This window comes from Pongo abelii, chromosome 12 (genome assembly GCF_028885655.2).
Source record: "Pongo abelii isolate AG06213 chromosome 12, NHGRI_mPonAbe1-v2.0_pri, whole genome shotgun sequence".
NCBI lineage: Eukaryota > Metazoa > Chordata > Mammalia > Primates > Hominidae > Pongo > Pongo abelii.
In genome coordinates this window covers 94,650,382-94,672,468 of record NC_071997.2, presented here as the reverse complement: position 1 = coordinate 94,672,468, position 22,087 = coordinate 94,650,382, and the positions used below count along the sequence as shown (strand labels likewise).

Sequence of the window (22,087 nt, the reverse complement as noted above, 5' to 3'; positions counted from 1 at the left end):
ACAGCACCCTAACCCTGTAGAAATCCTCACTCCCAGTCTCTTCCTCCCTCTGGTGAATTATTTGCCTTCTCTTACGTAGCCTGGAGAAGAGTGAAGGGCTAAATCTGGCAGAACCTGTGAATAATTTCTTAGTGTGTCGCGGATGGATAGTAGAGAATCTTGCTTTAGGGATTGGAGTACCTAATACATAAAGTATTGTTTTGTACTCTTGGTGCCTCTTCCAAAATTCTAGGGAAAAAGGTAATTTTTCAGGTAACAATTTGGTACAGACTTTTAAGATCATTTCCCTAGAACAGAGGGTCTTGGCTATTATTTATATTAGCCAGGTTTACAATCTAATTTACATAATAACACTAGTAAATTAACATATGTTAAAGTACTTCTGTTCTTCTACATTTAGTGGTAACTGTAATGAATTTGTGGTGATCAAGCCCTACTCTCTCTCTTCATCGCCTTTGATAATGGAGGTATTTGGGAACTGGTTAGCCTAATTAGGATGCAGAAAGAACACCGAAGTCCTACTTTTAACTCTCAACTCCTCCTCCTCCTCCAGTACTCTTCCTGTCTCTTACCTCTCACTCCTCTGTTCCCTCCCCTCCTCTTCCTTCTCTTCTTTCTCTCCCTCCTCTATTGCTCTTCCTTTCCCATCCTCTGTCCTCTTCCTTCTCTCCCACATGCATCTGTACCCATGAAGAATCACATTAAAAATGTGCATTTGGTGTAAATCGTCAATTTGAGGTTATTTATCAGTGTGGGTTTCCAAATTTTCATAGAGGAACAATGTTGAATTTGAATTTTCTCTGAGGGCTTCATTAAGTACCTTGAAATGTATCTTGTGAGCATAGATGATGCTGAACTCTGGGTTTCCCAGTCTCTCTTCCACTAATCTGGTTACATCTCCTTTGTTCATCTTCTTTTACTTTTTGTTGAGAACTAAATGCCTTGTTTATAACCATAGCATTTAACCCCAATATTAAATCTTATCAAAACACAGAGTAGTGACCCAATTGTGTTTCACCTAATTTCTTATTCAGTATCAGTTTTGAATTAAAAAAATGAAATTAATCAGTTGATTGAGATTTAAGAAATTTAAATGTCAATTTAATCTTAATTCTTATACTATATCCCACTGAATGCAAAAGTCCTCCTTAAATTAAATAGTAGATGTTTGAGGGGATGAAAAAAGAAATTTAAACTTTGACTTGAGAAGCAATGGGTGAAATTTAGGTGGCCTGATTTTATAATTAATTATAATAAAATGTTGAAATCTTATTCTGCTGGACTCTCTTTAATTATGTTAAAACTGAATTAAGACTGAATTTATTACTATGTTAATAAGACATTTTCTCATTCAGTCAGCATGAATGACAAACTATAGCCTGCAGATGAATTCGACTGCCTGTTTTTGTAAATAAAGTTTTATTGGATCACAGCCACACACAGGCATTTTTGCACAGCAGCAGAGTAGTTGCAAAAGACTGGCCCCAAAGTCTAAAATGTTTACTGTCTGGCCCTACTGCAAGAGTTTGCAGACCCATCGTTTACAGTATTATATGATGGTTTATAAACCTTCAGTTTGAAACAAAAGATGTAATCTTTGAGAATAAATTTCATAAAGGGTTAATATTATTTGGGAATGATTGAAAAATACAGATCATTCTATTGACTTAGTTTTATCTCTATCTTTTCTAAAATGAAATGACTTTGTAACTTTAAGGCTGTATATGCTTTCTATAAGATTCAGTTGTTTTTGTTGTACTGACAAAAAATATTTAATGCTCCTGGAATCAAGAGAATGAGAATAAAGTGACCAATGGATTTGCAGTTTGTTGGCCAAATAAGCCAGACCTTAATTATAAGTAATGTCTTACATATTGGTTGTGCCCTACTGTTTGCAAATTATATCCACATGTCTTAGAACATGTGATTCACAGAACAGGTTGTTTTCACTTTATAGATGGGGTAAGCAAGGTACTGTGTGTATGTGTGTGTGCACGCATGAATGTGTTGATTAGTAATCAGAACAGTACAACAAGTGGAAAAACAGAAACTAGAACCCAGTTTTGTATTCTTATATGCCTAGTCATTTTTCTGTTAACAGTATGCTGCCTCTGCTTTTTCACAGTATAAACAGCATTGGTGCTGAATGAGAAATACTGCAGGGAAATTAATGGAGTTGTTTTAGTAGTTGTTGAAACAGTATGATAGTCAATGATTAAGGATATATTCGCTATCAATGCAAAGAAAAATACAATGTTCTTGTCAAAACGTATGTAGTTAGAATGACCTCTAGATGGAGGTAATATACCATGTTGTGAATTAACTTTTTTCAGAATTTCCATCAGCCTGAGTATTTGAGAAATAAAACATAAAAGTATGTATTTTAAATGAACAGTATTAAAAAATCAGATACACACACAAACATAGGTAGAATTGATTGAAAGAAAAGAAGTAATGACCCTTTGGGAGAAAGTGACCAGGTACCTTTGAATTTATGACACATAAAATGATAGATAAGATTTTAAACTTTAAAGAAGCAGATTCCAAAAAAATATGAAAAATGTAACTCTAGGGGCAGATTATTTAAAAGGGAAAATGTACATATTTCATATAATGGTATTTATAAATCATGGGGTTTTTTTCCCTTGACTCAGAGTAACTTGGAGAGAATATGTTGAGAGAGCAAAATAAAAGCCTAGAGATATGCATAAGTAGTTCTGATTTGCAGAAAATAGCAGAAGATAGATTCTACCACTATACACCAGTGAGCATAGCATCTATGCCTTTCATTCCAGCACAAAGAGTTAGATGGGTTGTTTTGTGCATCTCTAGATAAGTGTGTACATTGAAAGAGAACCAACATAGATTTTTCTAAAAAGGTGAAATGATCTGTTTTTTATTTATTTATTTATTTATTTATTTATTTATTTATTTATTTATTTTGCTAGTAGAGTAGGGAAATCAATCCAGTATACCTGGATTGAAGTAAAGCACTGAGGCAAGTTCACTCATAACATTTTTTGGACAAGATGTAGGAATGTGGTCAAGCTTTGAGTCAGCTGACCCATGCTGACTGAATGGTTTGAGGCTCAGTTATGCAACAGATCACTGTCAATCTGGGGGTGATTCTAGGGCCAGGTCTGTATCTTGGTCCCCAGTGTGTTCAGTAATTTTGTTGATGGGTGAAGATACAGAACGTATGCTTGTAAAAGTTACAGAGGACACAAAATTAGAAGTAACAGGATATATGATGGATGACAACAGTGACTCAAAAGATTTTAACATGTTGAAAAAGATACCTAACAAGTTATGCATTAATATAAATAAATAGGAAGGATGGAGAGAAAGGTATCAAAAATGACTAAGGATAATAGGGAAATATGATAGAAATTTGAATAAAATATAGATTTTAGTTAATAGTGTATTAATATTGGTTAATTGTGACAATTTTGTATCAGTATTGTATATCAATATTGGTACAGTTTTGACAAATGTACTGTAGTAATGTAAGATGTTAACAATAGGGAAAACTAGGTGTGGCATATAAGGGAATTGTCTGTACTGTGAGAATTTTTTTGTAAATTCAAAGCTGTTCTAAAAGTATATTTAAATAGAAACTGGCCTAAAGTTTTAAGTCCAAATAATTTGGAAAATGATAATGCCCATGACAAAAATAGAGAGTTTGGGGAGGTAGTTGTATTGAATTTGGAAGGATTAGAATTGTTCCCCAAACTGGAACTCGTTGGGAGGAATCATTGAACAGAATGGCAGAGGCCGTTTCAAAATAACATGGTGAGTAGATAATTTGAGTAGGCCTACTTCTATTGAAGAAATGGAATAAATAATTAATAACTTTCCAAAACAGAAAGCATCAGGACCAGGCGGGGTCATTAGTACATTCTACCAAATATTTAAGGAGAAAATTATACCAATTACATAAGATAGAAGTAGAGGGTACACTTCCTAACTCATTGTTTGAGTGTAGCATTACCCTAATACCAACATCAGACACTGGAAGGAAACTGTAGTAGACCAGTATCTCTCATGAACATAGAAGCAGAAATCTTCAATAAAATATTAGCAGATTGAATCCAACAATGTGTAAAAAGAATTATATAACCAAGTGAGATTTATTCCTGGTATGCAAGGCCAGTTCAACATTTGAAAATCAATTACTATAATCCATCACATTAACACACCAAAGCAGAAAAAAATTACATGATTATTTTAACAGATGCAGAAAAAGCATTTGACAAAATCTAACACTCGTTGATAATGCAAAGAAAGAAACTCTCAGCAAACTAGCAAACTCTCAGCAAACTTTATCAAGTTGAGTAAAATTTTATCAATTTTCCTCAACTTGATAAAAAACATTTACAGGAAACATACAGCTAACATTACACTTAATGGTGAGAAACTTGCTTTCCCACCATTAAGAAACTAAGATCAGGAGCAAGGCAAGGATGTTCCCTCTTACCACACTGCTTTTCAACATTATACTGAAAGTTCTAGGTAATGCCATATAACAAGAAAAGAAAAGGTATGCAGATTGGGAGGGAAGAAATAAAATTGTTTGCAAAGACAATGATATGATTGTCTTTGTAAAAAGTTAAAAAAAAATCTCTTGGGATTAAGCAATTATAACAAGGTTGCTGGATACAAGGTTAATGTACAAAAGTCAATCAGTTTCCTCTATACCAGCAATGAAGAAGTGGAATTTGAAATTAAAAACATAATATTATTTACATTAGCACCAAAAATATTGAAATACATAGATGAAAATGAACAAAGTATATACAAGATCTCTATGAGAAACGCTTAACAAATACTCAACAGGTGAATGAATAAAACTATGGTATATCCATTCAATGAAATATTACTCAGGGCTAAACAGAAATGAGCTGTCAAGGCCATGAAAAGACGTGGAGGAACCTTAAATACATATTACTAAGTAAAAGTAGGCAATCTGAAAAGGCAGTATACTATGTGGTTCCAACTATATGACATTCTGGAAAAGACCAAACTATGGAGACAGTAAAAGGATCAGTGGTTGCCAGGGGTTGCGGGGAGGGAGGGATGAATAAGCAGAACACAGAGGATTTTTACAGGAAGTAAAACTTTTATGTAACACATTACAACAGTATACATATGTCATTATACATTTGTCAAAACCCATAGAATATTAAACACCAAGTACAAACCATATTGTAAACTATGGACTTTGGATGATACTGATGTGTCAATGTAGTTTCATCAGTTTTAACAAATTACCACTGTGAGGTGGGATGTTAATAGTGGGGGAAGTTGGCCAGGCGCAGTGGCTCATGCCTGTAATCCCAGCGCTTTGGAAGGTCAAGGTGGGCAGATCACCTGAGATCAGGAGTTCGAGACCAGCCTGGCCAACATGGTGAAATCCTATCTCTACTAAAAATACAAAAATTAGCCAGGCATGGTGGCACATGCCTGTAGTCCCAGCTACTCAGGAAGCTGAAGCATGAGAATCACTTGAACCTGGGAGGCAGAGGTTGCAGTGAGCCAAGATGGCACCACTGCACTCCAGACTGGGTGATAGAGCATGTCTTCATCTCTAAATAAATAAATAAATAAATAAATAATAGTGGAGGAAGTTGTGGGGGCTAGGATAAGAGATATATGGGAATCCTCCGTACTTTCTGCTCAGTTTTGCTGTGAACCTAAAAGTGCTCCAAAACATAGTTTATTAATTTTTTAAATAAAAGAACATAGGCCTGAGGCAACAATAACAGTTTTTATAAAGCAATTTGAGAGTCATTTTCTGTTAATCTGCTTTTCTTGAATTTGAAATCTCTGGAAAGATTTATTGTGGATCTAGAGAGGTATATGAAATTCAGTCTGATTTTAGAACTCGTGAGTAGTAGTGTATCCTAATCTAGTTAAGTTCTGAGGTTGTTTTTAATAGGTTGATATGGTCCTCCTCCTTGCTTCTACTATAGCAGATTCTGTTGATTATATAGAAACTGAAAACAGAGATCAAAAAGGTCATCACTGAAAAGTGGCCATTTTATTGATTGTCCATATGTGGTATGAATTAAGTTATCGTTTGTGTCTAGGAATGGTCTTACTGTTCCAAATTAAAATTGTTCACTGTTTTTTTGTACTTGGAAGTTATGGGTATTCACAGAAATGGCTGAGATAAATAACATCCAAAGTAATTTTTTGCATCTTAGTTACTATGACAATGCAAGTAAAAATTAACACCTACTCGAAATATTTAAGTAAATGGATATTTTACCTTAGACAAAAACACTCTGAAATACTTCAGAGATTTTTGTACAGATTGAAACACTCTGAATGTGAAAAGCAGCATATCTTCAATTTTTCCAGTAAATAAGCAAATTGCTGAACAAATATTGCATGCAACTTAAAGTCAAATAACTATTTGTGTAAATTTTGTATTCTCAGTGGAAACAAATAAATGACCCATGGGATGCACTATTCTAGTAATGAAGTGTTTCCAGGAAGGGTTGAAAGAGAAGGGGAAATTTTTTGAAAAAGCATACTCTAAAATTACCTTTGATTTTGTTTTAATCATGATATTTATTTGCATATTTATTGATATTAAAGGAGCTCATGAAATTGTAAGTTTTTTAAAGGAGGGAATGAGTCTTTTAAGTTGACTTTAACAGTATTTTTAATGTTATAAATCTGTTGACAATATTTTTTCTAATTTAATACTTAATGTGATTAGACTTTTTCTGAGAGTTTCTTCATGACTTTAATATTGATGATGATGATAGTGGCAGGTAACATTTATTGAAAGTCCTTATGTCCTGGGCACTGTTCTAATCACACTTCCTGTTTTGGCTTATTTTACCCTCACAATATACATGTAAATATTGTTAGTCTCCCCAGTTATAGATGAGAAAACTGGCCTCATGTTAATGTCAAGTATTTATTATTGTTAGGGCCCTTATATTTATATGAATACTCTTGTTAAATATGAATGAATGCTTTAGAATTTCTTTTAATGTTATGTTTTGTTGGCATTTTGTTAAAAATTTACACAATGGCCACTGTTTTTATCCTTTTCAGGTATGCAGTTTTGTGTGGCTATGTATCTGAGTTTGAGGGTTTACAAAACAAAATCAACTATGGGCACCTCTTCAAGGTATTTCTTTTTTTTTTTTCATATTTCTTTTCAGATCCAGACTTATGGAAGGGTATTTATTAATAATAAAAATGTTTTAATGTAGCCATATGTTCCATCAACAGGTATAAACCAGATTATTCAACAGATTAAGCTCTGGGAATTTGCTTTTTTGTTTAAACGTTAGAAAATGAAATTATACTCTTTAAATAGTACTGTTACAAAAATAATTAAATTATTTGGGTGATTAAAGATTATTATTAGTCGGCCGGGCGCAGTGGCTCACACCTGTAATCCCAGCACTTTGGGAGGCCAAGGCAGGTGGATCATGAGGTCAGGAGATTGAGACCATCCTGGCGAACACTGTGAAACCCCATCTCTACTAAAAATACGAAAAAAAAAAAATTAGTGGTGGCGGGCGCCTATAGTCCCAGCTACTCGGGAGGCTGAGGCAGGAGAATGGCATGAACCTGGGGGGCGGAGCTTGCAGTGAGCCGCGGTTGCGCCACTGCACTCCAGCCTGGGTGACAGAGTGAGACTCCATCTCAAAAAAAAAAGAAAAAAAAGATTATTATTAATCCAGATTCTGAAAGAAGTCACAGAGTAGATGAATACCACTTTTTCAAAGATTAAGAATTAGCCGGCCGGGTGTGGTGGCTCACACCTGTAATCGCAGCACTTTGGGAGGCTGAGGCGAGCAGATTGCTTGAGGTCAGGAGTTCGAGACCAGCCCGGCCAACATGGTGAAACCCCATCTCTACTAAAAGTACAAAAATTAGCCAGGCATGGTGGCGGGCGCCTGTAATCCCAGTTACTTGGGAGGCTGAGGCAGGAGAATCGCTTGAACCAGGGAGGCGGAGGTTGCAGTGAGCCATGATCATGCCACTGAACTCCAGCCTGGGCAATAGAATGAGACTCCATCTCAAAAAAAAAAACAAGGCCTTTTGGTCATAAGCTCAATAACATCGTAAGTGTGACCAGCACTAAGTAGTTAACAATCTCTGCATATTGATTTGGTGGAGGAAAAGTAGGATCCAATGTAGGATTTAAATTTGCCATGATAGACAATAAAGTAAGTAATACACACACACACAAAATGTATTATTTACCTCCATAGCTCAATACATAACCCCTCAACATCAATAATTACAGAGATGAATAAATGGTTCTTCCCTATTTTCCAGCTCCCTATAACCATTTGATAATGCCAAAGGAATAGGTTTCTCCCCCATCTAACTCTGCTATTTTTTCTGCCATTATCCCCTATCCCATGTCATTTGATAGGACGAGCAGGGTTTTGATAGAATGTGCTATGTACGGGTAGGGTGTTATGTGCTATGTACTTAAAGGTTTGTTTGGGTTGGTTGATACGCTGAGGGGCTGGAAGTTTATGTGGGGTTGGTTGGTGTATGTGCTTGGGTGGGGGGGCATGGGGGGGTACTTGCTTGTAAGCAAGTGGTGGAGGTCGAGCTTGTAAGCTCACCTCAGAATCAGTAACTATTCACTAGTCAAGTCATGGGTAAGCAAACATATGACTTTGGTGTTTTCTTTTATTATTATTATTATTATTATTATACTTTAAGTTTTAGGGTACATGTGCACAATGTGCAGGTTAGTTACACATGTATACATGTGCCATGCTGGTGTGCTGCACCCATTAACTTGCCATTTAGCATTAGGTATATCTCCTAATGCTATCCCTCCCCCCTCCCCCCACCCCACAACAGTCCCCAGAGTGTGATGATGTTCCCCTATTTTTATAACAGTATTTTGGCTTTAAATTACACATAGCTTTATTAAATCCTAGTCACAGTTCTGGTTCTGGTTGTAAGCAATCATTTTTGGTAATTTAGTTATTGATAAGATTTCACTGTATTAATGATAGGGATGGGGAGGACTGAGACAATATTTTAAAACCACTTTTGAGTTACTAGGCTTTGGTGTAGTTCCAGTTGACAATATCTGAAACTTGGGAGATGATTTTCCTTTGGATGCTTCTTTCAGGAACATCTAGATATAGCAATCAAACTTTTACCAGAGGAACCCTTTTTATATTACCTCAAAGGGAGATACTGCTATACTGTAAGTTGAATGCCTTTATTTATAAACTTCATTTGAATATGCTATGATTATAGGATAAATTTTCAATGACTTATTGTTTTATTTTTATGCAGTGCCTACCTTAGGGAGAATTATAATAGGAATAAAATTTTATTTTAATGTATAATATATATGTTAAAATTGTATATGAATTTATAATTTATACATTATACTTTTAAAAGCTATAATCTATGTATTTTATAACTTATAAACTTGTAATTTATATATATTTGTATGTTATATGCCACATTTTATATATATGTGATCTTTTTCTTTCCTGCTTTTTCATTTCTTTTTGCAGTAGTCACATTCCCTCCCTTTGTGGCTGTCTCAGTTTGGGATCAACCATCCACACACACACCCTGTGTCTAGGTACACTATTCACGGTTCTGTGAGAGGACTTTTTTTCATCCAGTAGTGTATACTGAGCACAAATTATGTGCTAACTAACTGGCCAGGGATGAATAAAACACTCCTTGCTTTTAAGGAACTTAACTTGGAAGGGATATGCAACATATATAGCTCAAATAAAAGCAGCTGGTCCATGTCTTAAATGACACTGTTAGTTTATAGAAAATTACAGAATGTGAAAATGTATCTTAAGAATATGTGAAAAAAAATTATCGTGAAAGGACAATGCCATTTTTGAATGATAAAATTACAGTAGGCAAAGAGATAACTTCTTCATTGCAGCTGAAAGAGAATTAGAGATGAAGAAAGAAGTTTGCTTTCATTGAACACCTGCTCTATGCCAAATATGCATTCTGTCCTTTATATTTCTTGCTGCATTTCATCCTTAAAACAGTGCTGTGAAGCAGTTATTATTATACCAGTTTTAAAGATTAAAAATCTGAGTCTTCATGATGTTAAGAACCTTCCCAAAGTCCCATTTAACTAGTCAATGAAAGAGGCAGCATTGAAATTCAAATTTAATTCCAAAATTTATGCTGTTTATATTGTGTTACGTACAAAGAAAACTTACATTTTGTTAAGGAAAAAGGAGTAAAGGTATATCATCTGTTTTTCTCATTTTTTCCTGGTTGTAAGATGGCAAAGTCAAATAATAGAATGATTACAACACTCAAATTTTTATAACCTACTTAATGTTGTAAAATACACAATGATGCCTTCATTCTCTGAAATATTGCACTGTTGAGTACACTGTTAATTTGCTAAGTTTGTATTACCTTCCAACAACTCACGTTTTACTTACTGTTTATTTTCTGTTGGTCCCAAGTTATCTGAAAGCTCTTCAAGGAAAGAGTGCACATTTTACACTTCTTGGTATTTTTTTTTCAGCATTCTAGCTCAGTTTTTTGGCACTTAAAATAAGCTGCTTCTACAAGTATTTGTTTCTTAAATGATTGATTCACTAAAACTAGAGAAAAAGTACAAAAAAACAAAGAATAAAAAGCAGTAGTAATAATGGCTAACGTGTACGTGGCTCTTGTAAGCATTGTATGTGACTGTAAACATATATTGTAGCTCACTCACTTTTTCAAAAACCCTATAAGGTTAATAAGGTTAATAATTTGCCCAGGGTTACTCAGCTAATAAGCAGGAGAACAGGATTCAAACACAAGCAGTTTGTTTCTTTTTTTTTTTCTTTTCTTTTCTTTGACCAAGTCTTGCTCTGTCACCCAGGCTGGAGTGCAGTGGCATGATCACGGCTCACTGCAGCCTCCACCTTCTGGATTCAAGTGATTCTCTTGACTCAGCCTCCCGAGTAGCTGGGATTACACGTGTGTGCCACCACGCTCGGCTATTTTTTTATTTTATTTTATTTTTTTTTTTTTAGTAGAGACGGAGTTTCGCCATGTTGGCCAGGCTGGTCTCACACTCCTGGCCTCAAATGATCCACCTGCCTCGGCCTCGCAAAGTGCTGGGATTACAGGCATGAACCACCACACCTGGCCCAGGCAGTTTGCTTCTAAAATCTTTGCTCTTAACTAGTAAGCTCTACTGTCTATAAATTATAAGTATAGATAATGAATATGAATTGTGGAAGAGGAAGTTGGAACTCTTTCCACCAGGGGGAATCAGCTTCTGCCAAGGTAATAAAGCAAGTATGAGCAAACGTGTGTAAAGAATGTTTCCAGCATATGCAGACTAGAGAACTCAAAATTTTCTGGCCACACAATATCTTAAAGTGTGTGTTAGTTTGAAGTGTGTATGTCTGTTTCTAATCAGGTCAGTGGAAGAATCTACAGAAAAAAAAAATAATAAGGGGAACAGCCAAAGGCCAGAAACAAAGCAAGAATACCAGTTCCAAGGACTGGTAAACCAGCCTTGAAACCACCTGATAGTCGGAGGCATTTACCAAGGCTGGTAACCTAAAGCTTAGTCTGTAGACCTTTGTTGGGATTGGGGGACTACAGACCTGAGCAGAGCAGAGAGCAGCTTGAAGACTGCCACAATATATCTAGGACTCAAAAAATACAATGCCTGGTGGCAGAGGGGGAGATGATCTTAAATAAAATTTATTCAGCACAAGCTTATAGCAGTGAAAATTCATTTTCAGCCTTAACAATTGGGAAGATAGAGTTGAAAGGAGGAAACACTCCTAAGATTTAAAAGCCATTTACCCAACCTCACAATGGAGGTTCAATGTACGTTACCTGTCTAGACTTAAAAGCTCAAGAAAGAAATTGTAATTCAAAATGGACTCTGATCTTCATGCCATAGAGAAATGGCAAAAGCACATGCTAATCCTCTGTAGAGGAAGGTACCTTTAGATAGGCTTTGTAAAACTTTCACAGGAAGTGTCCCAACAGTGATGAGTTCACAGTCAAAAATTATAGACTATACAAAGAAACAAGCCAACAGTAATGACAGTCAGCAGAAAACAAAACAAAAAACCAGCAGTGGACCTAAAAAGACTTCAGATTTTGGAAATGTGGGATACAGAATATTAAATATGTAGATATAATGTGTTTTTTAAAATAAGAGGAATTGGCATTGGATAAATGAGCAGCATGAGCAAAATTCAGTGCTGCTTTCTGAAAATAAACTGTTATGGCCATGTAGCAGGACAAGCTAGAAATTTCAGAAGGACTTAACAGAGCTTTTCTCTTCCTCCATAATGTCAGGCAGTCTTTATAACATTACCTATGCTAATTACAGCATTTTGTCCAACACCGATTATAGCCATAAAATTAAATTGAAAAGATGAAAACTAGAAGTGTTTCCACATATGTTTGACTGTTTTCCAGATCACATTTAAATTACTTAACAAAAGAAAGTCTGTGAGTGGTAAGCAAGCGTATGAAAAGATATTGATCATCAGTAGTCATTAGAAAAATGCAAATTAAAACCACAGAGAAAGACCGCTATATATTCACTTTTTAAAAGGGCTAAAATTTAAAAGATGACAATACCAAGTACCAGCGAGGATAGGAGCAATTGAAACTCTTAAGTTTCAATGGGAATATGTGAATAATAAATATATTATCAATTCCTAAGTATTCACCAAGAGAAATAAAAATATATGCTCACACAAAGACTAGCATATGAATTTTCATAGCAGCCTTAGCAGCATAACAACATGCATGACTCTTCAAAGCATTATGCCAAGAAAGCTCACAAAAGACTACCTAATTGCATTGATATGAAACCCTAGAAAAGGCAAATTATAGTCAGATCAGTATTTGTCTAGGGCTAGGGGCAGGTTAAGGAGATTGACAGCAAAGGGGTATGAGAGAACTTTTTAGGATGATGAAAATGTACTATATATTGGTGGTTGTGGCAGTTACAGGATTGTATGCATTTATCAAAGCTCACGGAACTGTACACTTCTAATGGAGGAAATTTTATTTTATATAGATTATACCTCAGTAAAGCCAATTTAAAAAATGCATAGTGACTGAGAAACATAGAAAGTAAACATGTAGAAAAGTTATATCAAATAGTAACCAAATAAATAATAATCCAACTAAAACATATATATGGTTTCAGGCATCTGTTGGGGGTCCTGGAATATACCCCATGAAGAAGAGGGGATGACTACTACTACTACTACTACTACTGCAACACACACACACACACACATAAATTTTAAGGCAAAAGTATATCTAGAGATAAAGAGGGTAACTATATAGTAAGTTTAATTCACAAGGAAAGTGTTTATAAACTAGTGTGCTTCTAATAACAGCCTCAGAACTATAAAATAAAAGTTGACCAAATTATAAAGATAAATGTACAGATCAACCATATACTGGTATTTTCACCCACCCCTTTTAGTAATTAATGGAACAAGAAAAGAAAAAAATATTAGTTTGTAAAACATTGGAGCCTCACATTTAATAAGCTTGATCTAATAAATATGAAGCCATGTGGCTAACCATTGGAGAATAGACATCTTTTCAAGCATATGCAGAATGTGTGCTAAAATGGACCATACATGAGCCCATGAAACAAGTCTTAATACGTTTCAAAGAATTGATGTCATGCAGTTTTTCTGACCATAATGCAATTAAACTAAAAATTTTAAAAAAATATATAGAAATGATAATGAAAACCCCAAGTAGATGCCATTTTGTTCCTACTCTTTTTATAAAAATTGTAAAATCTCAGTATGAGGTGTTTCAAGAATAGGTATGGAGCAGCAGGAATTATTACATTGCTGTGGAAACATAAATCAGCATGACTACCTTGGGAACCATTGAGTAGTATCTTTTAAATTTGACTGTTTGCCTGCCATATGATCGTGCCTACCCTACAGAGACTCACAAATGTGCTCCACTGTTGAAATGATGAAATATTTCAGTTATTTAAATGACTGAACTTCAGTCATACTCATTATCCTGGATGAAATCTCAGAACCATACCATTAAATGAAAAAGCAAGTCATACAAGGAAATAAGCTATATATTATTTTTTACAAAGTTCAAAGCAAAGCAAAAATAAGCATACCAATAAGAAAAATTATGTCAAAAAATTAGGAAATAATTTTTTAATTAGAGGATAATGGACTGGGCAAGGTGGCTTACGCCTGTAATCCTAGCACTTTGAGAGTCTGAGGTGGGAGGATCTCTTGAGCCCAGGAGTTCAGGACCAGCCTGGACAATATAGGAAGACCCTGTCTCTACAAAAAATTTAAAAAATTAATTGAGCATGTGATGCACACCTGTAGTTCCAACTACTCAGGAGGCTGAGGTGGGAGGATTCTTGAGCCCAGGAGGTCGAGGCTGCAGTGAGCCATGATCGTGCCGCTGTACGGTATGATCCAGCCTGAGCAACAAGGTGAGACATTGTCCAAAAAAAAAAAAAAAAAAAAAAAAGGATATTGGCTACCAAGGAATCTAGGTGATGGGACTGAGAAGGAAGATAATTGATGGGGTTGGACGGAGCATCAGCTGGGTCAATACCCTTTTAAGTATTCATTTTTGAGCCAGTTTAATCTTTTAGAATGAACATCTAATGTTTATATTTGGGGAAAAAGGAAAACTTTTTAGAAGAAAGCAAAAAAATCAGTGGTAATATGAAATTTAGTTTTGATTGTTATTGATTTTTTAAAAAATCTTCAGGATTGTAAATATGTATAGTGGGTCCCCGTTCCCCGCTCCTTCTGGCTTGAGGATCCCTATTCTATTTACATGTCTGAGATGCTACCTCTGGGTCAGGAAGCCAGTTGGCATCATGGAGTAGGCAGGAGGAGAGCAAAGGTGGAGTCTTGTAGCCCCTATGTGCTGTATGAAGAGATACATCGTAGTCACCTCAGAATCCAGAATCAGATGAACAAACGGGATCAGCATTATTTCCCACCCCACCCCTTTTTCCTCTGATTTGACACAAATCTTCTTATCAAGAGTATTTCAAGTTGGTTTTGAAACCAGTGCGTCTGGACCCCATGGTTCCTTAGAATTGTGAAAAAGGAAGGTAAAATATTAACATTAATACCATGAGGGTGGTATCTCTAATATATATTATTTATGGATATATATTTACATTTGTATATGTTATATCTATATACACACACACACACATATATACACATAACACACGTCTAACTGGGGAGAGATAATCCATTCAAAAGGTGAACAACTTTCTAAGAGTGATGTTGTGTATTTGCAGGTCTCAAAACTGAGCTGGATTGAGAAAAAAATGGCTGCTACTCTGTTTGGAAAAATACCATCTTCAACTGTACAAGAAGCTTTACACAATTTCCTTAAGGTACATTTTGTGTATCCATTATTTTAGTGTCAGACTGATTACCATTTGCACGAATCCCTGCTGCCGTTGTCAAGGAAATTTTTTCTCCATGTGGAGCCTCAGTTTGAATCCTAGTTTTGGCATGTTCTGTTTTAAGCCCCTCGTAATGCAAGTTATTAATATGTTTTCAGTCTAAACTCCTTAGAACAGCTAGTTAGGCCCTAGGTTCTAGGAATTACAAACTACTTTTTTAAAATAACCCAGCGGCCTTAATGAAGGTTTAGGTATGACAGCTCTTACTACTAAGTCCAAGAACAGCTCTCCAAGTCATGTGCAGAAACAGTCACGCCCTGATGGTTAGACTTAGTCCTAGTACTCCTGATTAGCCTAACATAGAACCAGTTTAATCTTAAAGAAATAAAAGTGCCAAAAGGAAGAGTTATTTTAAAAGCTACCTCCTAAAGTTGCAGACGTTTCTCTGGAAGATTCTTGGGGTATCAGACCAAATCAGTATTCTCAATCCTGTCTTAAAATGTATAATCGCTGTACTATACAACTCTAAGCAGTAATATATGTGTGTGTGAGCTCACATGTAAATGTATAATATAGCCACCCATATAATCAACTTCCTGTTGGGGTGATGATCCCTTTACCTTTCTCTGGAACCAACTTCAAAATTTTTTAGTTACTAAATGTGTTTTCCTTCCCAACCTACCTACTTCAAGTTTATAAAAATACAGACAAGGCTGCATGCAGTGGCTCACCTCTGTAATCCCAACACTTTGGAAGGCCGAGGTAGGAGGATTGCTTGAGGCCAGGAGTTTGAGACCAGCCTGGGCAACATAGCAACATGCCATCTCTACAAAAAAATAAAAAAATTTGCTGGGCATGGTGGCATAACTACAGTCCCAGCTACTCAGGAGACTGAGGCAGGAGAATCACTTGAGCCCAGTAGTTCAAGGCTGCAGTGAGCCATGATCACACCACTGCACTCCAGCCTGACCAAAAGAGCATGACCTTATCTCAAAAATAATAATAATAATAATAAATGTCTTGTACATGCTAATATTTGTGCTGCATTTCAGGGATCAATTTTGTAGAACTGAGAGGGAATTTGTAGATCATGTAGTCTAGGTTTCTTGTCACTTTCTATCTCTCACCCCCAATGGCCAGTGGCTGCCTCAAGTGAAAAAATAAGTGTCCTGAAATCAAGCACAAGCCCAGCAGAAAAGAGTTCAAAAAATAAAAAGGGCTGTACATTTCTTATTTTTTATGTAATGTGATCCCTTTTTTTTAATAAAGAGAGAGTCAATATCTCAGGAACTTAATTTGTTCCATTTCACACAGTGGCAATCAAAGATTTGGTTTAAATATGAGTGAAGGCTAAGACTGTATCACTCCCATTTCTTCACCTTTTTCCTACCACTGAAAATTGGTTCCCTCATTTTAAATTTTATAAGAATGTAGATTATGATCTATTTAAGATAAAATATTTATATAAAAGATGCCACGTTAACTAGCAAAAATGTTATCTGTACTCAAAACTCATTTCCTCATAATATCAAAGTTATAATTGAGGAGCAGGTTTTCAGAACACTGTAGAAAAGTTCTTGAGATGCTAATGTGCCTGAAATAATACACAGATGAAATCAAAAGTGGTAAGTAGCACAATAATGCTGAGGTAAAGAATGCAAATTTCGGAACCAGACTACCTGGTAAAATCTCAGCTCTACCACTTACCAGCAGATTAACATTGGACAAATTGCTTAACCTCTCTCTCAATTTAATCAATAACATGGAGATAATAGTACTTACCTCATAGTGGTGTTGTAAGGATTATCTACATTCCTACAAGTAAATTGCTTAGAGTGTGCCTAGCACCCAGTAAGTCCTCAGCAAAAACCCACAGAATTTTAATTTCATTAAAATTTAAACACCTCAGCAAACCATCTTGGGGAGCCCTGCATTAGGTCATTACTTAGACTTTAGTCTCAAAATGCATTCCATGTTGTTTGTCAAAGAAAAGAGAGGAGGCATCAGGAATGCTTCTCGCCATATTTACTAGAACAGCTGAGAGGACTGAGGGGTCTGGAGTGCTGAGGCTAAGGCTGTCATGGAACTAAGAAATCTAGGAAGTGTAGGAGAGGAAAGAGAAACAGCACAGACCCTGGCTCCCACACCCAGGAGAGTCTGCAACCCCCTGGGTCCCTACAACACAGGAGGCCGTGTTGTTGGGACCCAGACTGCCCCGAATCCACCCCTCCAAAGAGCGTTCACGGGGGCCAGGAATGTGTCTCTAGAGCCATCCAGCTGGATCCCGTAGGGGTTGAGAACACTGAGTTTAGAGTTGACGAGTGAAGTTGAGACCTGAGCCTTTCCTGTCTGAATGACCTGGACACACATTTCCTTAGTTCTCCCACTCTCAAATTCTTCATCCATGAAATGGCCATAATAATACCTACTTTGTACAGTTTTTGTGAAGGTTACATAAAATATTATATTTTATATTCTTAGCCCAGGGTCTAACATGTTAAATGTTCTAACTAAAAATCAATGTTAGCTACTATTGTTTTGCTATTATAGCAGGGGAAAATTGGTCCTCCACAGTCTCAAAGCATCTAGGAAGGTGGTTTAGACACCTGTAGGAGTCATCTGTGAATCCCCTGGGGAAATTGTTTCAAACTATAGCATGCTTCCCACCTCATACAAAATTCTGGCATGATTCCCTAGGGCAGTGGTTCTCAACCTTGGCTGTGCATTGCAGTCATCTGAGGCACCTTACAAAATGGCAGCCCAGGCCATGACCCAGACTCATTGTTTCAGAACCTCTGGGTATCTTGAAGTATAGTTTATAAGCAATAAATTGTACCCATTTTAAGTGTACAATTCAGTGAAGTTTGACAAACTTATACACCTTTGTAACCACCACTGTAACCATCACCATTTCAAGATAGCATTTTCATTATCCTAGAGCGTTATCTTTGCCCCTTTGCTGTCAATTTCCCTCATCTCCTGCCCCAAGTAACCACTCTGCTTTCTATCACTCTAAATTAGTTTTGCCCATTCTAAAATTTAATATAAATGGAATCATACAACGTGTACTTTTGTGTATATCTGGCTTCTTTTACTCAGCATACTGTTTTGAGATGCATTCATTTTATTCAGTGTATCAGCAGCTCCTTTTCATTGCTAAGTAATATTCCATTATATGGATACACTATAATTTGTTTATGTGTTAACTTGCTGATAGACATTTGAGTTGTTTCTGGTTTGGTGCTATTTTGAATAAAGCTTCTGCGAACATTCAAATGCAAGTTTGGTATGGACATATTTTATTTCTCTTGGGTAAGCACCTAGGGATGGAAGTGTTGGGTCATATGGTATGTGCTTTTAAACCTTGATCAGTGTTTTTAAAGATCGTAAAACTATTGATTCCAATGGCAGCTGATGGCATGGCTGGAAACTGCTGGATCAGAGGATGGGTGTGTGTAGTAAATGACAGGTGTGGCAATATTGGGAGACAGGCTACCCTGATTGCACTTACTGTTTGCAATTATATGATCCCTGAGTCTATACTAGCGGCTTCCCCAGTTGCAGAACTCTTGGCTGTGTCCTGATATGGTATAAGGCTGCTGCTTGAGCTTATAAGATGTTTCAAAGAAGAGCTAATTTATTCAACAGTGTTTATTAAGCACATAACTAGTGCCAAACATGGCATCAAATACTGGGAACACAGAAATGACCAACAAAGTTCCTACCTTCAAGGAACTTGGATAGCCAAGACAAATTAAATATGTATAATATTCTTTGCCAGGTGTTATGATAAAGAGTGTTCTAAGGGCCTTTCTAGAAACTGCCTCATCATTGGAACATTACATTGAAACGTTAGCATTTGAGTAATGATACCCTCCTTGTAATTCATCCAAGGCCTTTTGTGAAAGATCAGAATCTGTTTTACCTTAGGAATTCAGTGTTGTTAGTTGCCTGTCTGTGTTCTGTTGGGCTTCAGATTTTTAAACCATGAGAACAAAAAGAGATGTTCTGATTTATAATCACTTTAGTTAACTAAACATAGGTGTTAAGGTATATATGCAGAATTAGAATGCCAGCATTAAAGAAATAAGCTGTTTACATGCATACATTGGGGCAAGTTATCCCCAATATGGGATTCGGACAGAGCTGAGGCAACTACTAGGCATAGAAGAAGGCATAATTGAATAAAGTTCAGTCTTAAGTCCCTCTTATTAGAATGGCTCAAGAAATGCACTTACCAAACTAGAAGCCTTGAAATGGAAATGATTAGACAAGAGAGAAGCAGGAGAACCAGAATCTATGGATTAAGAGAGAAGAAGCAGGAGAACCAGAATCCATTGATTAAGAGAGAAGAAGCGGGAGAACCAGAATCCATGGATGCCACTATAGGATGGTCAAGGCTCTGGCTTGATTGAAATTGACAACTTCCTTTAATCTGTTGGTAGCTTTGCTGTCTCTCCAGCAGGTTTCATTCCACGCCCAGACACTGTTAACCTACCTGGTCTTGAAGATTTATACAAAGTCTGGCTCCCTACCCTAGGAGATTTTTGTCCTCTTTCTGCTAGAACCCTTCTCTTTTGGATTCTGTACAGAATAAAATGTCTTTTACAAGGCATGTGCCCTCATACGGTGTTGGACCACTCCTCAGCACCCTGATTTGGATTTATCTTCATTAGTATCTATCTTTAAAAACATATATATTATTTTGACTCAGCAATTCGACTTCTGGGAATCTCCCTTATAGGCATAAACACACATGTACACAAGCATATGGGAAAAAGTATGTTCATTGGTTATTAGTAATAATAATGAATACGGAGAATAAATCAAGATGTCCAATGGAGAATGCTTCCTTTCGTTATGATTCATGCAGAATATGAAATACAAGCTCTTAAAAATGATGAAGTATATCTATGCTAACATGAAAATGTGTTTGTAATATGGGAAAAAAAGTCTGGCGCCAATATGTAGATTTTCTATCAATGTGCACATTTATTCAGTTTTATGTATTTGTATTTTTCTAGCTTTACTGAGGTATAATTGACAAGAATTATATATCTGTAAATTATATATATGTAAAATGGTTCCATTTTGTTTTGTTTTCAAAAGCCAAACATCTGTTTCTTTATTTGCCCATACTTGGCAAAGAGTCTGGTAGGATACATGTCAAACGGCTGATAGTAGTTACCTCTGGGGCATGAGATTGAAGTTGAGAATAAAACTAGGAAGGAGAAACTTTCACTTTTTAATTTTTGAAATGTCTGGATTGTTCGTATCTTGTGAAACAAGGATATTTTTGTAAATTTTTAAAAGCATCCTCTTCTCTTGTGTTCTACCCCCCTCTAGGGTGGAGACTCCAGGTTGTAAGCTTGCTTGCCTGGGCCTTCAAAACAGTGAAAGCTGACTCTGAAGCAAGACTGACTTAGGTTCTAAGAAGAGCTGTCTAGTAGCAATACCATACCTGAAAGAATTCTTATTTCCCAGAGATAAAGTAAAGGAACTAGTACATAGCAAGACTGACTTAGGTTCTAAGAAGGGCTGTCTAGTAACAATACCAAACCTGAAAGAATTCTTATTTCCAGAGATAAAGGAACTGGTACATAAAAGATTAGTAGATAGGAGAAAAGTACCTTTATAATACCCACTCATGTCTACTACCTGGACTGGTTGTTTCAAGGATCTGTCTTTCCTTTAAAAGTCAGTGATTTGATGGACTTCAGATATTATTTAATTCCTGTGGAATATGTTGAAATCACAAGAAATCAAATATTAATCTAGTGGAAGATGCTTGCCATGGGGTACCAGTCATGCTCTACTCTCATTTTCTAAATAGATAGTAAGGCTGGGAGTGGTGGCTCACGCCTGTAATCCCAGCACTTTGGGAGGTCGAGGGGGGTGGATCACCTGAGGTCAGGAGTTTGAGACAAGCCTGGACAATATGGTGAAACCCCGTCTCTATTAAAAATATAAAAATTAGCCAGGCGTGGTGGCAGGTGCCTGTAATCCCAGCTACTCTGGAGGCTGAGGCAGGAGAATCGCCTGAACCTGGGAGGCGGAGGTTGCAGTGAGCCAAGATCGCGCCACTGCACTCCAGCCTGGGCAACAGAGCAAGACCTGATAGATAGATAGATAGATAGATAGATAGATAGATAGATAGATAGATAGATAGGGAAATGTATAGGACTTGTCCTAGGAATATCACCAGTTGTTTTTGTTCTTGAAAGGAAAAGGATAGCGAAAGAAGACTGAGGAAAATGATTATGTAAAGAAATCTGAAAACCATAAAGTATCTCATTGCTTTGTAAGCTTTATGACCATGGTAATCAATTTTATTTTAATGGCTAAATGCAAAGGCTATGTTTCCACCCAAAAGATACTTAAAACTGATCAAGTGATTCAAATGTGAAACAACCAGCCTAAATTCTTAGGGCAGTTTGGTTCATAATATTTGATTTATTTAAATATATTCTCTTCACTTGTGTTTATTGTTATTTTAATATTGCCCTGTTATTCTCTCATGTTTTTCTCTCAAATCAGGCTGAAGAACTATGCCCTGGTTATTCTAATCCCAATTACATGTACTTAGCAAAGGTAATGAAGACCACTGTTCTGCTTTAAGATCACTTTGAACCTATCACATAAAAACGGATTATGTTTAATATTGGTTATTTCTCATTT

The 22,087-nt window shown here is 36.3% G+C and overlaps 1 protein-coding gene across 25 annotated transcripts in view; it reads left to right on the top strand.

Annotated features, from left to right (window-relative positions):
* Positions 1-22,087, top strand: part of RMDN2 (regulator of microtubule dynamics 2) — a 142,287-nt gene that overhangs the window by 58,555 nt on the left and 61,645 nt on the right. For 19 of the 25 annotated variants that reach the window (XR_008522172.2, XR_008522171.2, XR_008522174.2 and 16 more), the window contains 4 exons: positions 7,072-7,147; positions 9,131-9,208; positions 15,299-15,397; positions 21,947-22,000. Coding sequence is in view for 21 of the 25 variants with exons in the window: in XM_063713461.1 (XP_063569531.1) it covers positions 7,072-7,147; positions 9,131-9,208; positions 15,299-15,397; positions 21,947-22,000 (307 nt within the window). In the remaining 4 variants the exon portion in view is untranslated. The remainder of the gene's footprint in view (positions 1-7,071; positions 7,148-9,130; positions 9,209-15,298; positions 15,398-21,946; positions 22,001-22,087) is intronic. The other 6 variants (XR_008522173.2, XM_054547663.2, XM_063713464.1 and 3 more) reach the window with 1 other exon arrangement.